The sequence below is a fragment of the Bos taurus genome, chromosome 29, assembly GCF_002263795.3.
Source record: "Bos taurus isolate L1 Dominette 01449 registration number 42190680 breed Hereford chromosome 29, ARS-UCD2.0, whole genome shotgun sequence".
In the NCBI taxonomy this organism is placed as follows: domain Eukaryota; kingdom Metazoa; phylum Chordata; class Mammalia; order Artiodactyla; family Bovidae; genus Bos; species Bos taurus.
Window position 1 is genome coordinate 44303798 of NC_037356.1, and position 20417 is coordinate 44324214.

Below are 20417 nucleotides of genomic sequence, written 5' to 3' on the forward strand. Positions count from 1 at the left end.
CTGGAGAGGTGGAGGCTGAGGTGGGCTAGGGAGGCAGGCAGAGCCCCCCAGAGGTCTGCAGGGCAGGGGCCCGGGGGCCTGGGAGCTGATGGGAGGCCCGAGCGAAACGAGCATGGACAGATAAGACTCAGGCCCCAGCTCGGAGCCAAGTCGGGGAAGCAGATGATGGAGACAGGAGTGGGAACTCCCTGCTGACTAGACTCCCAGCCTCACTCCGGCCCGGGTGACCACTTGGCCCTGCCCCAGGTCCCTCCCACCTTCTCCAGGGCTTCCTCCCGCCCGCTGCCCCTCTCCTGCATCATCGGTGCACACCGCCCCCCACCAGATCTGTCACGTCCCGTCCCATGTACACAGGCAGTAATACCTCCTTGGTTCTAAAACCTCTCCGCTCTCCCAACAGCGAAAGTCTTCAAAAGCGGAGGGGCTTCTGGGCCTCCTCCTCACTACCCCATCAGGCGTTCCCTTGCCAAGGTCACTGATGTCCTTGGCTGCTTGGCCCTGAAAGGCGCTCGGCGTTCTGCCCTCCCCTCCCCACCCCACCCCACCCCTGGTTCTTTAAGTCCTCTTCTGGGCCTCCTTTGTTTCCTCCTCATCTTCCTGGCCTTGGGAAATTCTCTGGGTGTGCTGACATCCCCCTGACTCAGCAGTTGAGCATGCATGCATGCTAAGTCACTTCAGTCGTGTCCAACTCTTTGCTACCTCATGGACTTTAGCCCACCAGGCTCCTCTGTCCAAGGAGAAAGTAAAAGTGTTAGTTGCTCAGTCATGTCCAACTCTTTGGGACCCCATGGACCATAGCCTGCCAGACTCCTCTCTGTCTGTGGAATTTTCTAGGCCAGAATACTGGAGTGGGCTGCCATTTCCTCCTCCGGGGGATCTTCCTGAGCCAGAGATCGAACCTGAGTCTCTTATGTCTCCTGCATTGGCAGGTGGGTTCTTTACCACTCGTGCTACCCGGGAGGCCCTGACTCTGCAGTTGCTAAATCTTTGGCATCATCCCTGAGTCCCCGCTCTCACACCCAGCACTCACCCCCATGGCAAATCCTATAGGCCTTCCCATCAGACCAGAACCCTGCAGCTCCTGCGGCTTTCACTGCTCTCTCTGGATATTGTAATAGCTTCCTAATTACCTCCGCTTCCACCCACTCTTCCTGTAGCCTATTCTCTACATAAAAGCCAGAGGAAGCCTTTTAAAATGTTAATTAGAACACGTTAAATTACTTATCCAAACTGTCCAATGGCTTCCCATCTCACCCAGAATATAATTCAAACCCCTCCACACAACTTCCAGGGCCCTGCAGTGCTGACCTCCGGGGGCTGCTCACCTCACCTCACCTTGAGTGAGGGGTCCTTCTCCCCCTCACTCAAGGCCTCCTCTATGTTCCTCAGACACGCGGGGCACACTCTGCCACAGGGCCTTTGCATGAGCCATCCCCCCACCCTTCCTGCTCCTGCCCCTGGTCATGTGACTTGCTCCCTCTAGTCTTGGCTGCCTCGGAAGCCAAGAATAGCACCTCCCTGGACTTCTCTTGTGGCCCACTTGGTAAAGAATGCAATGCAGGAGACCTGGGTTCAATCCCTGGATTGGGAAGATCCCCTGGAGAAGGGAAAGGCTACCCACTCCAGTATTCTGGCCTGGAGAATTCCATGGACTGTATCGTTCATGGAGTCGCAAAGAGTTGGACACAACTGAGTGACTTTCGCTTTCACTTTCCTTTTCACCGAGAAGGATGCCAAACATCAGAGAGCCGCACCTTCTAACATGCTCGACTCTCATTTTTGATCATTTACTTGACTCAAATATGCCCAGACGTCTCAAACCTAATATGGCCCAAATCAAGAAACTTGATTTCCCTGGGTCCTCCCTAGACTGAGTAAATAGCACTAGCATCCATCCTATTACTCAAGCCAGAAACCCACGAGTCATCCTGTGTCGTCCTAGGGACTGTAGTCCATTCTGCCTCCCAGCTGCCCTGCTCCCCGGCTAGAGTCCTTCAGCAGTTTCCTAATACCTTTGAATATAGCCACCCAACCCACAGTCCATCAGCCTGCACCGTCTCCCCATCCCTACCACTCTAACTTCACTTTCAGTTGCTTCACGCCCCCCGGTGCCACCCCAGAGCTCACCACACTTGGGCCACACATGATCTTTCAGTGATCTGATGCCTCCTCCCTGCACAAGAGCCCAGACATGCCACTCTCTCCACCTTACATGCTCTCCCTGCCCCACAGAGAGAGCAACCCCTTTCCCTTTATTTACTCGTTGCTGCTGCGTGCAAGCTCTTTTTCGTTGCGGCACGTGGGCGTCTCCTGCTGCAGCACACAGGCACCCTAGCTCCAGCTTAGTTGCCCCACAGCATGTGGGATCTGTTCCCCAGCTAGGGATTGAACCTGCATCCCCTGCATTGGAAGGCGGATTCTTAACCACTGGACCACCGGGGAAGTTGCCACTTTTCCCTTCAGCTGTAGCCTGCACACCACCTCCTCAGAGAGGTCTTCCCAACCACCCTGCTCCAAACCCCACTTAGTCTCTTGCAAACACTCAAAGGCCAGATGAAGGAAAGCAGGAGGGGTAAGTTGCTTGTCCAATGCACTCAGAGTGGCTGAGAAGGAGCCGGATTTCTGACCCAGGTCATGGGACTCCAGACCATCTCTCAAGACCCTGCTCGGATCCCAACTTCCCAAGCCTCCATCCATCCTACATGTGTTAAGTTCCTGCCATGGCCCAGTTCCTGTCCTAGGAACGATGACACATGGACGAATCTAGGGCTGGGTCTCTACCTACATGGAAACTCTGATCCTCGTAGGGGAGACAGACAAATAGACAATGGCCACACAGCATGAAGGGCTGCCTGGGAGGACGAAGGAGGGCAGCAGAGCCAGCCTGGGAAGGGTGTCCAAGAAGATGTCTCAAAGGAACTGACACCCAACACAACGGACGTCCTGGGACAGGAAATAGCAAGACTAGAGATAAGACACAGTCCTGCCTGTTCAAGAAGCACATGTGGTTTAGTGGGGCTGAGAGCAGTGGGGAGCGATGGGGTGGAAGAGAAAGGAAGTGGCCACAGCGCTGGGGAGCCTCCTAGCTGTGACTGTTACTACTCTGAGCACTTCATCCCGAGGTCAGCAGCAGTCAACAAAGAGTTTTAGGCAGGAAAGAAAGATGATCTAATTTAGGAAGATCACCTTGCTACATGTTGGAGGAAATAAGAATAAAGACCAGCAGAGTTTACAGGGAACGGCAGCAATTTAGAAAGGTGTGATGATGACATAGACCAAGGTCAGGAAGAAGAGGTGGCAGAGAAAGGAAACTTAAGTCCTGTATATTTAAGAGGCAGAATCAGGGCTTGCCTGGTGGCTGAGTGGCAAAGAATCCACCTGCTAATGCAGGAGACATGGGTTCAATCCCTGGTTCAGGAAGATCCCACGTGCCGCAGAGCAACTGAGCCCATGTGCCACAACTGTTGAGCCAGTGCCTGGGAACCGAAACTAAACGACCACGTGCCACAGCTGCTGAAGCCTGTGCTCTAGAGCCCGTGCTCTGCAACTAGAGAAAAGCCCACGCAGCAAAGAAGACCCAGCACAGCCAAAAATAAATATATATATATATATTTTTTTTTTTTTTTTTAAAGAGGCAGAATCAAGAAGTGTAGGTGGCTGGTTAGAAAACAGAGTTGAGGGACTTCTCTGGTGGTCCAGTGGCTAAGACTTCATGTTTCCAAGGCAGGAGGCCCAGGTTCCATCCCAAGATTCCACCTGCCTCAACTAAGACACGGCACAGCCAAATATATATATGTTTTTTTTTTTTTTAAAGAAAAGGATACAGGGTCAAAGGAGACAGTTGAGGATGGGGACTGGCCATCTGCTGGGTGAACAGGTGGATGGTAAAACATCTCTGGAGGAGATGTGGGTGGGAGATGGTAGGTTTAGGGCAAGGTGGGCGTGTGCTATTCAGAGGTAGAACTGAGTATGCAGGTCTGCAGGGTGGTTCTCTGGGCTGGCTGGAAATTTGAGCATCCTTGGCACGTGGAAGAGCTGACTTTAGGGAGAGGGGGAGATTGCTCCCAACCAGGCTGAGCTCCCTCTGACCATGCAGGGTACCCACTGCCAGCACCAGACATCTTAGCGCTTGCTATCTTCAGGCTCTCCTATCTATTGCTGCCTCATTTGCTGCTCGCTTCATTCTGAATGTCTCCTCTCCAACAACGCTATAAGCAGAGACTGCCCTATATTTCCTATTTTATTCTCCCCACTCTCCATTCACTAGCACAGGACCTGTCCAATAGTGAGCTTGGTGGCACTAACGATAATATTTAATAGTAATACCATCCATTGCGTGTGTGCTAAGTTGCTTCAGTCGTGTTTGACTCTTTGAGACACTATGGACTGTAGCCCGCCAGGCTCCTCTGTCCACGGGGATTCTCCAGGCAAGAATACTGGAGTGGGTTGCCATGCTCTCCTCCAGGGGATCTTCCTGACCCAGGAATCGAACCTGTATCTCTTACGTCTCCTGCATTGGCAGGTGAGTTCTTTATCATTAGTGCTACCTGTGAAGCCCCAATAGCGTCTATTGTGTACGAGCATAATGTTACAGTCTTAACTCTACTATTTTATTCCACTCTCTTGAGGACCCAACAAGGTCAGTATCAGGAACCTCATTTTACAGACAAGGAAACAGATGAAGTTGCCGTACGTGCCTAGGGCTCCCCAGCCAGCAAATGGAGAATGGGGCTCTGAATGCAGCTAAGTCTGCCCCCAAAGCTTTTGTGCCTTCCTGCTGAGCAGGACCGGGACAGTACGGGTCTGTCTGGGAGGCCACAAGGAAGAGTGGGTGCCGACATGCCCAGTGGCTGCCAGGACAGGAGCCAAGAGCCTCAAGGGGGCTCTGAGCAGACCTCATTCACAGCTCAGTGGCAGAAAGCCTGGCAACCAGAGGCATCCAAGGTGAAACCGGCCCCTTGGAAAGTGGTGAGCTGCCTGTCATGGAGTGGGGGGGTGCGTGAGACACGGTCTTTAAGAAACCTCCAATCTTGAGCACTTACGATGTGAACCTGTGCTAATTTTTTTTCATTTATTTTTGGCTGTATTGAGCCTTTCTTGCTGCTTGGGGTTTTCTCTAGTTGCCGTGAGTAGAGGCTGCTCGTTGTTTGGGTGTGAGGGCTTCCCATTGCGGTCACTTCTGTTGTGGAGCACGGGCTCCAGAGCTCGGGCTCAGTCGTGGTACACGGGCTTAGCTGTTTTTTGCTTGTTTGTTTTTGTCCTGATGCCTGGCTGGCAGGATCTAGATCCCCGACCATGGATCGAACCCATGCCTCCTACACTGGGAGCGTGGAGTCCTAACCACTGAACTGTCTGGGAAGTTCCAATATGCTGATGTTCCAAGAGGGATGATATGCTTGGGACAAATGCCACCCCACCACCCCCCACACCCCGACCACCACTTCAAAGAAAAGGCATGAAGCTAGCCAACTGAAGAAGATTAACTTAAGAAAGCAGATTTCAGTGGGATGAATGCTTCCAAGGATCCAAGGGGAAGGGGTGGGAGCAGTGGGAGTGATTTTCAGGGAGAAAACAATCTTAAAAGTAGCAAGAACAACTTCCCCAGATGAGCTCTGTGGAAACGGCATAAGGAGCTGAATCACCATGGGGCATGGATGCCTTCCTTTCTTCTCCATCAACAGAGCACCCATCAGCAGCTTGGCACCAGACCAGCAGCTGCAGGGTGGGAGTGGGGAAGTAACAGTCCCTTCCCTTGGGAGACACACAGTATAATCCCTGGAGACCAGATCAAAAGCCGAGTGACTAAAGAGATTGAACACATGCAAGGTTACGAACCAAAAGCAAGATAAGAGCCTGGGAACCCGGCGGGGAAGGCCCAGGCCTTCCTCTGTGGGGCGCACAGGGAGGAGCAGGGCCAGATGCCTAAAGAGAGCCTCAAAGAAACCCCGGGAGCCTGCAGAGAGGTAGCAGAAAGGCTGGAGCAAGAACCCAGCACAAGCCATAAAGGGGGACTGAAAAATGCTCTGTTTAGATGATGAAAGGAACGTGCTCTGTTATTAGACGGAGAGAAAGTACAAGGGAAGAAAGCCCGGAGTGTGTGCCCCTGGCTACATTTGGTATGCAGGTCCCTGGGCCTGTAAACCCAACACATGTGGAGGTGTCCCTGCGGCACACAGGCCTTCAGTGCCTCTGGCTGAACCTGCCTGAGGCTATATTTTTTTCCTAACATTTATTTATTTGGCAGCATGTGCTGTGCTGTGCTAAGTTGCTTCAGTCATGTCTGACTCTCTGCGACCTCATGGACTGTAGGCCACTAGGCTCCTCTGTCCATGGGATTCTTCAGGCAAGAATACTGGAGCAGTCTGCCATGCCCTCCTTTAGGGAGTCTTCCCCACCCAGGGATCGAACCTGTGTCTCTTAGGTCTCCTGCATTAACAGGCCAGTTCTTTACCACTAGCGCCACCTGGGAAGCATTTGGCAGCATACTGGATCTTTAGTGGTGGCATGTGACCTCTTGGGGCTTCCCTGGTAGCTCAGTCTGTAAAGAATCCACCTGCAATGCAGGAAACCCTGGTTCGATTCCTGGGTCAGGAAGATCTGCTGAAGAAGGGATAGGCTACCCACTCCAGTATTTCTGGGCTCTCCTTGTGGCTCAGCTGGTAAAAAATCCACCTGCAATGTGGGAGACCTGGGTTTGATCCCTTGGTTGGGAAGATCCTCTGGAGAAGGGAACGGCTACCCACTCCAGTATTCTGGCCTGGAGAATTCCATGGGTTGTACTGTCCATGGGGTCGCAAAGAGTCGGACACAACTGAGCGACTTTCACTTTCACTTGTGACCTCTTTGTGAGATCTAGTTCTCTGACCAGGGATCGAACCTGGGCCCCCTGTATTGGGAGGCCAGAGTCTTAGCCACTGGACCACCAGGGAAGTCCTGAGGCTGTGTGTTGAAGGTGTATGAGGCTGTGCTTCATGTGTCTGTGAACAGGCAATGTGACCTTGGTTCTCTTGACCTCTACAGTGTGGGGTCAGTCTCCTTTACACACTGGGACAAAATGACCAGACTCTGGATTAGAAAAGGGCACAGTGGTCAGCTGCTGCAGCTGCCGTCCCCTCTCTGGGCCTCACTTTCCTTACCTGTAAAACAAAGATGTATAAGGAGTGACTTTCAGCCCAGGGTGCATGTCATGGGCACTGCTGAAGTTTCATAATAATAAGAGATATTCATGACCCACCCCGGCACTACTGAATCTCAGTCTCTAAAAGGAACCCCTCGAACAAAGTTCCCTCCCAAGAGTTACTGAAACCCAGCCTTGTTAAGACTCCTGAGTGTCCCATGGACAGCAAGGAGATCAAACCAGTCAATCCTAAAGAAAATCAACCCTGAATATTCATTAGGAGGATTGATGCTGAAGCTGAAGTTCCAATACTTTGGCCACCTGATATGAAAAGCTGACTTACTGGAAAAGACGCTGATGCTGGGAAAGACTGAGGGCAGGAGGAGAAGGGGGCGGCAGAGGATGAGATGGTTGGATGTTATCATTGACTCAAAGGACATGAGTTTGAGCAAACTCCGGGAGATAGTGAAGGACAGGGAAGCCTGCCGTGCTGCAGTCCATGGGGTTGCAAAGAGCTGGACACGAATGGGCGACTGAACAACAACAAAGCCTTGATAAGAACAGCAAAGTTGCCCTGGGCTCCAGATCCCATTTCCTCCCTGTGAATTTGCCAGCCAGCTGGGAGTGTAGTTATGGTCTGATGGAAGTCTCTCTGCAGAGAGGCAGGCTTGTCACACCACAGCCAGTGTGACCCCAGGAGGTAGGGCCGATGTGCTGGCTAAAGACCCTGAAGGCAAAAGACGCCAACCTGCAGGGCCCTGGAGGAAAACTGACCCTATGAAACTGACGAGGATAAACACAAGCTCTGCACTGAGGCAAAACATGCAATCAATGGACACAAGAGACATAACAGCAGGTGCTCCTGGGGAGGGGACCTGCATGACTTGAGGGTGGTGGTCAGTGAGAGAGAGCCACATTCCACTGCATCTTGTACCTGCCTTTTGAATGCTGCATCATCTGAATGTAGCAATTCCCTTTAAAAATCACTGGGGGAAAAAAAAATCACTCACTGAAGCGCAGGATGGGGGAGAAGAACCTGGCTGGCTAGAACCAGGATGCGCGCAATCTAGGGTTTTAATTGACAAGCTCACCCTGAGAAGACATGGTCCAGCGACTGTCGAAGTCAGCCTGACTTTCAGCTTCACGGTGGACAGGTGGTGTGCTCCTTGGGAGTGGACTGGCCCTCTGCTCTCTGCACATCTCCCTTCCGGTCTGGATCCCCACGCCCTGGACTGAGCCCGATATTCTGAGCAGTGTCTGGATGGACATGCTAAGCCACACCCAGAAAAAGAGAAATCCGGAGGAGGGAGGGGGGAGGAGTGGGTGAAGGGTCCTGGATCGTCTGGCCAGGCACGGGAACATTGGGTGGGGCACCATCACTCTACCATCTTTTGGGCAAAAGGGAGCAGCCATCCTTCCTTTGGACAGAGCTTTAGTTTGGTGTGGGCAGCAGTGTCCACAGTGGGACACTGTCGAAGGAGGGGGCTGTCGAAGGAAAACCTTGCTGACCTTTAGAGCTCACCGCAGACTGTACTGACTTGCTGTCACTGAACATACTTGAGCTGGGGGGCGTCAGAACATCTGTCAGAGATGATGCTCACAGGGTTCATCCATTAGGACACTGAACCTGGTAGAGTCTGAGCACCCCCCACTCAAGAGGAACACCCCAGATCCCCGGGTACCAGTGCCAGGCCTTGCTGGGCAGGTACTGTCTCTCAGAGGGGTCTCTTCTAGAGATGCCGACCTGAAAGCAGTGGAGGCAAGGCCAGAGTGGCCAGCAACCCAGGGCTGCCGAGTGCCAGGCCTAAACCTGGGCCAACAGGCGCGCCCTTCTTAAAAAACCAACATTCACTGAGTGTTGCCATGTGGTGGCCAGTTTCTCTGGGAATGAACAAGACATGCAGATCTTGGCCTGATGGGTGCATGAGATGGGCTGGAGGGCTGCTCTACATAAGTGTGTGGGGAATCAGGGGAGGGCTCTCTGAGATGACGTCTCACCTGAGTCCTGAATGACATCACCTTGTCCTGATTGTCCAGCCCACAGCATTCATGGTGGTGCTCACCCACAGGGTCAAGAGTGTTTCTGCCAATGCCTGGCTGCCCCTTGTCACCTTTTTCTCTTTTACAGCCGGAAGCCTCTGTTCCTTCCTCCCAAGAAGCGGCCCTAAGATGCCAGGAACCACCTCATGGAACAAGGACAGCTCCAAAGGAACTGGGTGGGGCATAACCACCGATTTGGAGAAGGCAATGGCACCCCACTCCAGTACTCTTGCCTGGAAAATCCCATGGATGGCGGAGCCTGGTGGGCTTCTGTCTATGGGGTAGCACAGAGTTGGACACGACTGAAGCGACTTAGCAGCTAACCACCGATTAGAGACAAATGAGTGTAGGATTATTATCTGTGACACTGTGCCCGCTGTATTCGGTCTTTGTAAGCGTTAAATGCACTTAAGGCATCCAAGCGCGCGGCACGCAGTAAGCGCTCAGAAAGTGGCACTTCACCTCATTCAAAGCCAATAAATGTCAAATGTCCCGATCTGGACTCTGAGGAGGCCAGGCCTTCTCCCTGGGCCTCAGTTTCTCCCGCCGTCCTCTCTGGCCGCAGAACAAGGTAAATTCAGGTACACATCCTCCCCAGCCAGTCCACACTCCCGCGGCCTCGGGGCGGGTTACAGCGGACGACTCTGAGGCCGCAAGTACTTGGGAGGCGGCGGCGGCGGGGAACCCACTCTCCGGGCTAGCCCACGCCCCACGCCTCGGTGACCACGCCCCGTCCCCGACGGCCACGCCCCGGGCCCCTCCCACTGGCCTGGAGTGGGCCCCGCAGGCGTGCTCCTTTAAGGCAGCCTGCCGGCCGAAAGGAGTGTTTCGCCCCCTCCGACGCCGCCAAGGTACCGGCTTCACCTTTAAGGCAGCGCAGGGACTGCTGGGAAGGCCGGCGGGATGGAGGCGGCGGGACCCGCTCACGGCGGCTGGTCCGGGTGAAGCGGCACCGGAGCCGGAGCCGGAGCCGGAGCCGTAGCGGGAGGCGGGCCCGAGCGGGAGACTGAGGTCCGCGCGGGCCGATCGGGCTGCGGGAAGGGAGCTCGGGGTCGGCCTTAGGGGAGGGGTCGTCTGGGGTGCGGCTCGTGAGAGGACCAGGCCGGCCCGCGGGCAGGGGGCGCGGTCCTGGATGACCGGGGTCGGGAGGTTTCAGGGGAGGGGTCCGCAAGATGTCATGCTGGCCTATGGGGAGGCGTCGTCATGGGCGCGGCCGGGGCGGGGAGGGGACGAGGAACCCCGCGATCTCAGCTTCTTAGCGGGAGCGTTTCCCCAGGGTCGGCCTGCCCGGGAGGAGGGCTCTGTGGCTCGGCCTGCCTGTTGGGGAAGGGGCGCTGCCCGAGGGAGCTGGGACCGGATCTCTCAGAGGGGCTGGTGTCTCCGCACGGAAGTAAACCCCCCACGATCCCAGTAGGATCGTGCTCTGGCGCCTTCTGTTCTAAGGGAGGCTCCGGGGAAGCCCAGAGACCGGGTTGCCTAAGCCGGCCTTGAGCCAGTGGTCTGGGCCGAATCCGGGTCCAGCCTCGCGGGTCGCACCGCATTGCGTCTCCCGGGCCGAGACGAGCAGAGCGCGCCCCCTGTAGGCCGAGCGCGAGCACGGTGCGGGCTGCTACCTGGGGGACCGGGCACCCGGGGGACCCAGGCGTCCGGGGGGCCCTAGGTGTTTACCTAATCCGGGGCGGACAGCGGCGTGGCCCCAGGCTCGGCACCCCCTGCCCGCCCTCTCGCCTTCACAGGAGGCACGGCCATGGCCACGATGGTGCTTCCTCGGGAGGAGAAGCTGAGCCAGGATGAGATCGTCCTGGGCACCAAGGCCGTCATCCAAGGGCTAGAGACCCTGCGCGGGGAGCATCGTGCCCTTCTTGCTCCCCTGGTCGCTCATGAAGCTAGTGAGGCAGAGCCGGGCTCACAGGAGCGCTGTGTCCTCCTGCGCCGTTCCCTGGAGGCCATCGAGCTGGGGCTGGGGGAGGCCCAGGTAGGCTGGTCCAGGGTGCTGAGGAGGGAGGTCATGGGAGGGATGGAGCCTTCCAGAGGAATCCTGGCAGTGTAGTAACAGAATCAGCATGGAAGGAAGAATCAGTGCCTTGGAGCCTTATGGTAGGATGCGGTAGATATCTGTTGAAAAAACGGATGGGTTTTGGAAACCCTAGATGCACGTGGGCCCGGGAAGGATGATCGTCTGACTTCTCTGCTACCTAGCAGAAACTGCATGGCCTAGGGAAACAAAAAGGAAGTCCTTAAGGACCCCTCCCCTCATTTATTCTTTTATTCATTTGTTAACAGGTAAGTTATCAAGTGTCTACTGTGTGCCAGGAAATGTGTTAGGTGCCAGGGATACAGGTCCAACAAGACAGACAAGATCCCTGCCGAGTCTAGTAAGAGAAGAGTCAGAAACACATATATTTATTAACGTTACAGTGAATTCTCAAAAAAAAGGTATGGCAGGAGGTCTTATCTATTGGTCAAGCTACACTTCTGAAGGAATGACATTTAAATCAAGACCTGAGTGACAGAACGAAAAAGGAGGAGAATGAGAGGTTGTGTGTGCAAAGGTCCTGTGGTAGAAAAGATCTCGTGGTGGGAGAACTGAGAGAAGACCTGTCTGACTGGAGCTTCATGAGGAAAGAGAGAGGGGCAGAAGAGGTCTATGGAGAAGGCAGGGGCCTTATTAGTCTGGATTTTATTCTTAGGAAGTCAGGAAGCCTTTGGAGGGTTTAAGCAGTCACAGGACACAGCCTGGCTTAGGCTTTAAAAACTCTCTCTGGCTGAGGTGTGGAGAATGAACAAGGATGGGTCAGGGTAGAAGGAGGTAGCAGGTGTTAGGAAGCCACTACTGGAATTCAAATGAGAAATGGCGACTTGGAGTAAAGGGGTGGCCATGAAGGTAGTAAGAAGGGGGTGAGTTCTAGACGTTCTGGAGGTAGGTCCAGCAGGGCCTGGGGATGGACTAATGGAGAGGGAGAAGGGCAACTCCCAGGTTTGTGGTTTGAGCAAATTAAGAGGAGGAGGGGGACTTCCCTGGTGTTCCAGTGGTTAAGATTCTGCACTCCCAGTGCAGGGGGCATGGGTTCAATCTCTGGTCGCGGAACTAAGGTCCCACATGCTGTGTGCAGCAGCCAAGAGATAAAAATATAAAAATACAGAAGTTTTTTTTAAAAAGGAGAAGTCAGCATGCATGGATCAGGAGTTCTGTTTGGGTCCTCTTGAGGAGCTGGGGCTGCCAGGATGACATGCAGATGGAGATATCCAGGAGGCACTGGGGTGCACAAGGAGTTAGACTCTTGGGAAGAGTCTTGGCCCACTCAGATCCTGGCTGAGACACTGCCTGGCTCCGTGAGTCCTCGCAGGTGGTATCATCTTGGTTTCCTTGTTTTTAAAAGAAGGATCACACCATCTGCTGTATATACGTCCAGGCTGTTTAGGGAATTTTTTTAAACACCTAGTGGTTGTGAAAACACCTGTCACTTGGGTGTTTGCTCGTCAACTAGAAAGCACATGGTCCTAGACTTCCAGCCCTCTGGAAGGGCAATGTGTTGGTCATTCACTCCTTGGCCAGTTGACTGCCAGGTACAGAGATGAACATACCGGGGCACCCTCCCAGGGCAGGTACAGGTGGGCGACAGAATGGTGTGGGGGGGTGGGTGAGGTACCCTGCTTTCCTGGGGCTGAGAGCATAAGAGGGAAGAGGCTTCACTGCAGAAATGACCCTGACCATGAAAGATGGAGAAAGGGTAGCACCTAGCAAGGCCTCAAGGCAGGAAGAGCCTGGAAGCTCAGGAAAGGAGTCAGGGAGTTGGGGGAGAGGGGTGGGAGCTGAGGCCCCTGGGTCCCCTCCCCTGCCCCTCTGGTTCCCCAGGAAACCAGGGGTTTAGGACACATACTCCTTCCCTCCCTGGGAGCTGCAGGTGGCCCCTGGGCAGAAGTCAGGATGGGGTCTCTTGGTATCCTTTCAGCCATCTCTCAGGAATCTTTGGAAAAGTACTAGCCCTGGGTTAGGGGCAGTGGTTTAGTGGCTCTGGCTACAGGGCTTGAGTACAACTCCTCAGAGAGACAGGAAGAGAGCAGCCAGCTTGGAGAATGGGCAGCACCCTAGTCAGTGCTCTTCATGATCAGAACGACCCAGCAAGGAACTGGACATCGAGGCAGAGGGCTAGCTGGAGGCCCCAGGAAAGGGGATGATGGGTTCTTTCCGAGTCTAGCAGAGCCAGCCTGGAAGCCCAGGTATCCCTACTGCAAAAGGAAGGAGCTGGGGATCCCCAAGCCTCCTGGGTTCAGATCTAAGGCTGTGTGTGGTCTGTTTGGGGCCCTGGGGCAAAACTCCCTCAATGGGAGAACTTGGTACCCTCAGGCTGGCAGCTCCTCCAGGCCTGGCTCTTCTCTGGGCCCCAGGAGGCCCAGGCTGGACGGGGTGTTGGGCGGGTGGACAGGGCTCTGACCTCCATCCCGGATGTCTGCCACAGGTGATCTTGGCACTCTCGAGCCACCTGGGGGCCGTGGAGTCGGAGAAGCAGAAGCTGCGGGCCCAGGTGCGGCGCTTGGTGCAGGAGAACCAGTGGCTGCGCGAGGAGCTGGCGGGGACGCAGCAGAAGCTGCAGCGCAGCGAGCAGGCCGTGGCCCAGCTCGAGGAGGAGAAGCAGCACTTGCTGTTCATGAGCCAGATCCGCAAGTTGGATGAGGACACCCCACCCCACGTGAGCCCTGGCATGGCCACTGCGGGGGGCGGGGCCGGGAGCAGGGGAGGTGCCAGGGAGCAGGCGCGGTTCCCACCCAGCCCGCTGACCCCTGGGCTGCCCACCTTCCCTGACGCTCATCCTGTCTCCCTCCCCAGGAGGACAAGGGGGACGTCCCCAAAGACTCTCTGGATGACCTGTTCCCCAGCGAGGAGGAGCAGAACCCAGGTGCGGCTGGCTCTGGGGGTGGGAAAGGAAGGCTGGGTGAACCAGTCCCTGGGACCCAGAGGTCACAGGAAACAAGATCTGGGTGACCGCCAGGTGCTTCCCTGCCTCGTTTCTGATCGTAACATCCCAGGCTGAGCCTTAAAAGGCTGGCTTTACCTGTTGCTTCTCTCATCCCCTCAAGTTCCATGAGAAGCAGGCATCACAATTCAGAGCCCTGGAGCCACCCGGCCAGGGTTCGAACCCTGACTTGCACTCTTTGTTCTGTGACCGCTGGTAGAGTTTCTTTTCTTCTCTGAGCCTCCCCCAAGGGTTAAAGGAGGACGCACGCGCAGCGCTGAATCCCAGGCTGCAGCCCCAGGCCAGTGCTGGCCTTGCCAATCAGAGCCTCCCTTCTGCCGATGAGGAGCGGACGCTCCACTCGGGGGCTAGGCGGCTTTCTCTGGGCCACATAGCTTGAAGTACTGGAACTGGGCCTCCACCCTCTCTTTCTGTGGCGTGACTAGACTCACTCTATAGATGGGGAAAGTGAGAGAGAGTGACAGTTAGTGACTTGCCCAGGGCCACGCGTGAGATCAGTCAAAGCTACCCCCCAGTTCAGGGGGTAGTTAGTACATCTGACCTCCCCACCTTGGCTTTGCAGCCCCCAGCCCTGGAGGAGGCGATGTGGCCGCCCAGCACGGGGGCTATGAGATTCCGGCCCGGCTGCGCACCCTGCACAACCTGGTGATCCAGTACGCCTCCCAGGGCCGTTATGAGGTGGCCGTGCCCCTCTGCAAGCAGGCCCTGGAGGACCTGGAGAAGACGTCGGGCCACGACCACCCGGACGTGGCCACCATGCTGAACATCCTGGCGCTGGTCTACCGGTGAGGCCCCCACCGACCACGGTCACTTGTGGGAGCGCTCTTCCTGGGGATGACAAAGCCCCGGTGCCTGCAGTGGGCCAGGACTCGGGCTCCACCAGGCAGCTAGCTGGGTGACAGACAGAAGGATCTTGTCCCCAGAGAGGGCTGAGCCCACAGCAGGGCCTGAGCTACACACGTGAACGTGCCTCAGTCTAGTGTGGGAAACAGGCTTGGACATAACTGGGGGGGTGCAACACATGAGCATGCCAGGGGCACAGCCTCTCCAACACCGAGGCTTGAAGAGGGTCTCTGGTGAAAGTTGAGTGTGCCCAAAACGTGAGGGCATTGGAGAAGGTTTTGTTGGCAGAAAGAGCAGCAGGAGCAGAGGCCCTGGGGAATAGACCATAAGGAACACTGGGCACGAGGCAGTGAGGGCGGGACGTGGGGGGAGTCTGGCTCATACCCCAGCACTGCGTGTGCTTCTGCGCAGAGCCCCCCAAGCCGGAGGGCAGGGGCTGACCACGTTTCCCAGGGCCCTGGGTCATACCCGCATCGTGCTCACTCATCAGAACAGGCAGGAGTGACCCCAGGGATCTGGGACCACTAGGAGGAGGGCTGTGGGCTGGAGGACACATTCGTCAGCTCGCACCTGCCCCTAGGGACCAGAACAAGTACAAGGAGGCTGCCCACCTGCTCAATGATGCCCTGGCCATCCGCGAGAAGACTCTGGGCAAGGACCACCCGGCTGTGAGTGAGGCTTCCTCCCCGCCCCCCTGAAGCTCCCAGGTCCCAGCAGGGCCCAGGTGCAGAGCCTCCGTTCTCCCCCCTCTAGGTGGCTGCGACACTGAATAATCTGGCGGTCCTGTATGGCAAGCGGGGCAAGTACAAGGAGGCTGAGCCTCTGTGCAAGCGGGCACTGGAGATCCGGGAGAAGGTGGGAGCAGGCAGGGCAGGGCCAGCCAGGTGGGCTGGGGGCCCCTAGGCCGGCCCCGAGCCCAGCCACTGGCTCCTCTGGTCCCAGGTCCTGGGCAAGTTTCATCCAGACGTGGCCAAGCAGCTGAGCAACCTGGCCCTGCTGTGCCAGAACCAGGGCAAAGCCGAGGAGGTGGAATACTACTACCGGCGGGCGCTGGAGATCTATGCCACACGCCTTGGGCCTGACGACCCCAATGTGGCCAAGACCAAGAACAACCTGGTGTCCTGGGCCGGAGGGGCGGGAGGAGGGGGGCGGAGGGGCGGGAGGAGGGGAAAAAACTCAGTTCCTTCCATCCTGCTCACCTCTGGGCCCTGCCCCTCCAGGCCTCCTGCTACCTGAAGCAGGGCAAGTACCAGGATGCGGAGGCCCTGTACAAGGAGATCCTCACCCGCGCTCACGAGAAGGAGTTCGGCTCTGTCAGCGGTGAGCAGGGCTGCCGGGGGCTCACCCAGCGCAGGCCGGCTCAGCCACCAGCATCCATGGCAAACACCTTGGCCGGGCAGGCCTTGCGCCAGGGGTCTGGCTGGTCCGCAGCCACATGAGCACACATCCCCCCTCGCACGGCCTCCAGGAGGCTGGATCCGTGCAATGCCTTCACTGTGCACTGTGCACACCTGTGCCCTCAGCTTTGAGCCTCTCCCCCTTGCTCTACTGGGCAACACATGCTCAGTGGGAGGGCCTGGCCCAAATGTCTCCCCCTCTGCGAAGCCACCTTCCTGGCCCTTGATGGTCAATCACTTCCTGCTCTCGGACCCCTCAGCCCGGCCCATTGCTCGGGCCTAGCATCATCTCGGGCCAGGGTCCTGAAGTCTGCAAGGGTCTGCTCACCGAGACCCCCAGGCATACGCTCCTCAAGCACAGGCCTGGGCCAGACTCCTCTACTCCAGGAGAGGGTCGGTCATGTTTGGGTCTGTTTCTTGTCTGTTCATTCATCTAACAAAGGCCAACCCTGGTCCTTCTCAAGTGCCCCTGACCCCCCGACCCAAAACCCCAGTCCTGTGTCCAGTCCACCCAGGAGAGGCCTACATGAGAGGCTGTGACAGCCCCCTCTCCCCCTGCAGGGGACAACAAGCCCATCTGGATGCACGCAGAGGAGCGGGAGGAGAGCAAGGTAGCCCCATGGGGCAGGGCCGGGGCGGGTATCCGTGGAGAGAGGGCGAGGTGGGGAGCATGCCGGGGGCCCTTCTCCCACCTCCCGTGTATCTCTCCCCCAGGATAAGCGCCGGGACAGCACCCCCTATGGGGAATATGGCAGCTGGTACAAGGCCTGTAAAGTAGACAGGTGAGGAGTGCAGAGAGGCGGGAGGGGTGCGGCATCGTGGGTGCGCGCCGAGGCCAGGCTCCACATGCCATACTGCTCAGCCTCGGAACACACACTTCCTCTCTGTCAGCTCGTCTTTCGAGGCCCAGGTCACAGCCCACCTGTCCCAGAAAGGTTCTGTTCTCCAGGGAAAACCTGATGATCTCACTCCCGGGGTTCCCAGCTTTCAGTCCTGGGGGGCGACATCCCACTTAGGGCCCTGAGGGGATCCCCCAAGAAAGAGGTGAACCTAGGTGGACCTTGACCAGGGCCCCGCCCGCCAGAGGGGCTCCATTTTGGTTGGCCAGAGGCTCCTCAGGGCCAGCGGGGCTGGGTGTCAGGGTGGGCCCTGATTCCTGGGTGCACAGAGTCAGAGACTGCCCTGCTCCCCGTCCGCAGCCCCACGGTCAACACCACGCTGCGCAGCTTGGGGGCCCTGTACCGGCGCCAGGGCAAACTGGAAGCCGCACACACGCTGGAGGACTGTGCCAGCCGCAGCCGCAAGCAGGTAGGGTGACAGGCACGAGGGGTGTGGGCAGGGGCCCGCGTGGCCCGATGTGTAATCCGATCGGGGCCCCTTGCTCGCCTGATACACCCTGCACCCGCTCAGGGCCTGGACCCCGCAAGCCAGACCAAGGTGGTGGAGCTCCTGAAGGACGGTGGCAGCGGGCGCGGAGACCGCCGTGGTAGCCGAGAGGTGCCCGGGGGTGTGGGGCCTCGGTCTGAGGCTGACCTCGAGGAGGCGGGGCCTGCCGCCGAGTGGAGCGGGGTGAGTCCAGCAGCTGGCTGGCCCAGGGGGCTGTGTAGCCGGTGAGGCAGAGACGAACCCGTCGGCCTCCCCGCAGGATGGCAGCGGCTCCTTGCGGCGCAGCGGCTCCTTCGGGAAGCTTCGGGATGCCCTGAGGCGCAGCAGTGAGATGCTGGTGAAGAAGCTGCAGGGGGGTGGCCCCCAGGAGCCCCCAAACCCCAGGTGAGCCCCCCACCCCGGTGAATCTCTCAAGAACCCACCCAACAACCTACCAACCCCAGCTGAACCCTGGACCCAGGGTGAACTCTGTCTCACTCAAGCCCCATCCCATCCCCCCATCAGTCTGCCTTCCACAAGCCTACCTCCCCAACCCCAACCTGACCCTTCCCCGTCCTCCCTGAGTTCCTCCGTGGGCAAATCCTGACTGGCCTTTCCCCTCAGGATGAAGCGGGCCAGTTCCCTCAACTTTCTCAACAAGAGTGTGGAAGAGCCAGTCCAGGTACGGGTAGGTAGTGGTCAGCACCCGGCAGCTGAGGCCCCAGCCTCGGGCCTGCATGAGTACCTGCCAAGCTGCTCAAGCCTGTCTGTCCATCCGGCAACACTTCCGGTCTTGTCTTCATCCCAGGCCTGGCTGGACCCGGGGGAAACGTGAGGGAAAGCTGGGTGCTGCCTATGAGCGGCCGGCGGCAAACACAGTGACTGTGGAGGTGGGTGGGAGTGTCAGGGCACCAGGGGCTCTGGCTGTCAGGGCCCCTGTGGCCAGGGAAGCACAGACTGGCAGCAGCAAAGGCTGAGCCCCCTGCCCCTCTGCCCACAGTCTGGAGGCACAGGCCTCTCTGACAGCCGCACCCTCAGCTCCAGCTCCATGGACCTCTCCCGACGAAACTCCCTCGTGGGCTAATCCTGAAGGGGCAGCCGTTCGCCAGAGCCTCCACCGGCACTGTCCCCACCCCAGCCCTGCGCATGGGCCTGCTGCTTGCCCTCCTGTCTCTTCCAAGGACCCCTATCTTTTCTGTTCAATCTCAGGGTAACCTTCTCCCTTTATCATCTTAGCCTGAGCCCTGGAGGCTGGGCCCGCCCGCTCCAGCTCTCCCCCTTATTTATTCCTTCCAGCAGGGCCCCTCTTCCCTAGGTTCAGGGCCAGCAGAGGGGTTGGGCAGGGTCTCCAAGGTAGAGAGACTCGGTGGCCCGCTCTCCGCAGACCCGCGATCCAAGAACACTAAGCACCTGCGGTCCCTTCAGCACCCAGCCCTCCCCCGGCCGTTGCTTCTGTATATAGAGAAATAAGTTATTGGCCGCACCCCTCCCCTCCGTCCTTGGTACTGTCCAGCCTCCCCTCACCCCACCGTTCTCTAGTGGTACCGCCCAGGCCTTAATCACCCCCATTCCGCGCGGTGGTATCTCCCTGGCTCCACATCTCAGGGGCGGCGCCTCCCCAAAGGGTTCCCTGGGCCTTCTCGCGTTCCTCCCGGCCTCCAAGGGGTGCGCCCGGACCCGCCATCGCCCCGTGTCCAGGACGGAAAGCCTGGCCCATACCCGTCCTCTCCCCGCCGGGCCCTGCCCTGCAGCCGGGTCTTATGCACTGCCCCGCCCGCCCCGCCCAGGCTCGGCCTGACCCCGCCCCGGGCACCGCCCACAGAGCCATCCTACCAGGCCTCCTCCCGCGTCTGCAGCTTCTTGCGAGGGGCAGTGATGGCCCCCCGTGGCAGGAGGGGCTGCCCCAGTTGGGAAGTGAGGCGGTCGCTCTCTATTTTCAAATGTTGCTGTAGAAATAAAGACGGTTTGACTCTGAGCCGGGCTTGTTTTGGGCGAAGACCGAGAGCTCCTAGTGCCTCTACGACTCTAGGTTGGGAGTGGGGTCGGGAGAGGCTGCGAGTATGAGAGAGAGTGTGTGTGTGGTTCACATCTGGTTCCGCGCAGCTGGAGCCCAGTAAGCTTCTCCTATCCCGGAATTGTTTGGGGGCCCCACAGATTCAGGAGTTTTTTCTAGCAGCCTTCATCTCTGAGATTCTATAGATCATGGATTTTGATTGAGTTTTATCCCTGACCAAGCTATTTGACCTTGGCCGAATTACTGAGACTCGATTTTTTTCACCTATAAAATGTGGGTGATACCTTCTTCCTGGGGTTGTGGCTGGGAGTTAGAAGTGCCTAACCAAAAACCCTTGATAAGTGAACTTTTACTAATATTCCCGGAAGCGGGGAGTGTAAGGATGAATGCCTCTGTCAGACGTGAAACGCCAATCCCAGCACTAAACTGAGCATCCCAACGCCGGGACGCGGTGAGGCTGCAGAGCGCGGTCCTTAAGCCCAGGTGCGTCTGGGAAGCGAACTACAAGCTCCAGAAGGCACTGCGCGGCGATGGGGGGGGGCGTGGGCTAGGAGATTCGGGCTCTCCGATCTACGCCTGCGCGGCGGGAGTGAGCTGGACAACGTAAGGGGACTACAAGTTCCGAGAAGCAATGCGTCGAGGCCCCAGTCGGGAACGTTTGCGCC

General features: G+C 57.4%; 1 protein-coding gene and 1 long non-coding RNA gene across 9 annotated transcripts; one reads left to right on the forward strand and one right to left on the reverse strand.

Moving 5' to 3' along the window:
* The first annotated feature begins 9913 nt into the window (after nt 1–9913).
* On the forward strand, nt 9914–19713 carry KLC2 (kinesin light chain 2). 8 transcript variants are annotated; one of them, XM_005227099.5, is made up of 16 exons: nt 9914–10008; nt 10844–11132; nt 13618–13848; nt 13986–14055; nt 14696–14918; nt 15557–15644; nt 15730–15831; nt 15919–16092; nt 16197–16296; nt 16935–16984; nt 17088–17155; nt 17573–17681; nt 17784–17942; nt 18019–18143; nt 18363–18426; nt 18739–19713. In XM_005227099.5, the coding sequence occupies exons 2-16, from the start codon at nt 10905–10907 to the stop codon at nt 18820–18822; spliced, it is 1875 nt and encodes a 624-aa protein (XP_005227156.1). In that variant the 5' UTR covers nt 9914–10008; nt 10844–10904; the 3' UTR covers nt 18823–19713.
* LOC107131974 (uncharacterized) lies at nt 11529–13618 on the reverse strand. Its single transcript, XR_001495463.3, has 2 exons — nt 13500–13618; nt 11529–12523 (listed from the first exon to the last, which is right to left on the reverse strand). It is a non-coding gene; the product is annotated as an uncharacterized lncRNA (long non-coding RNA).
* Nucleotides 19714–20417: the final 704 nt, after the last annotated feature.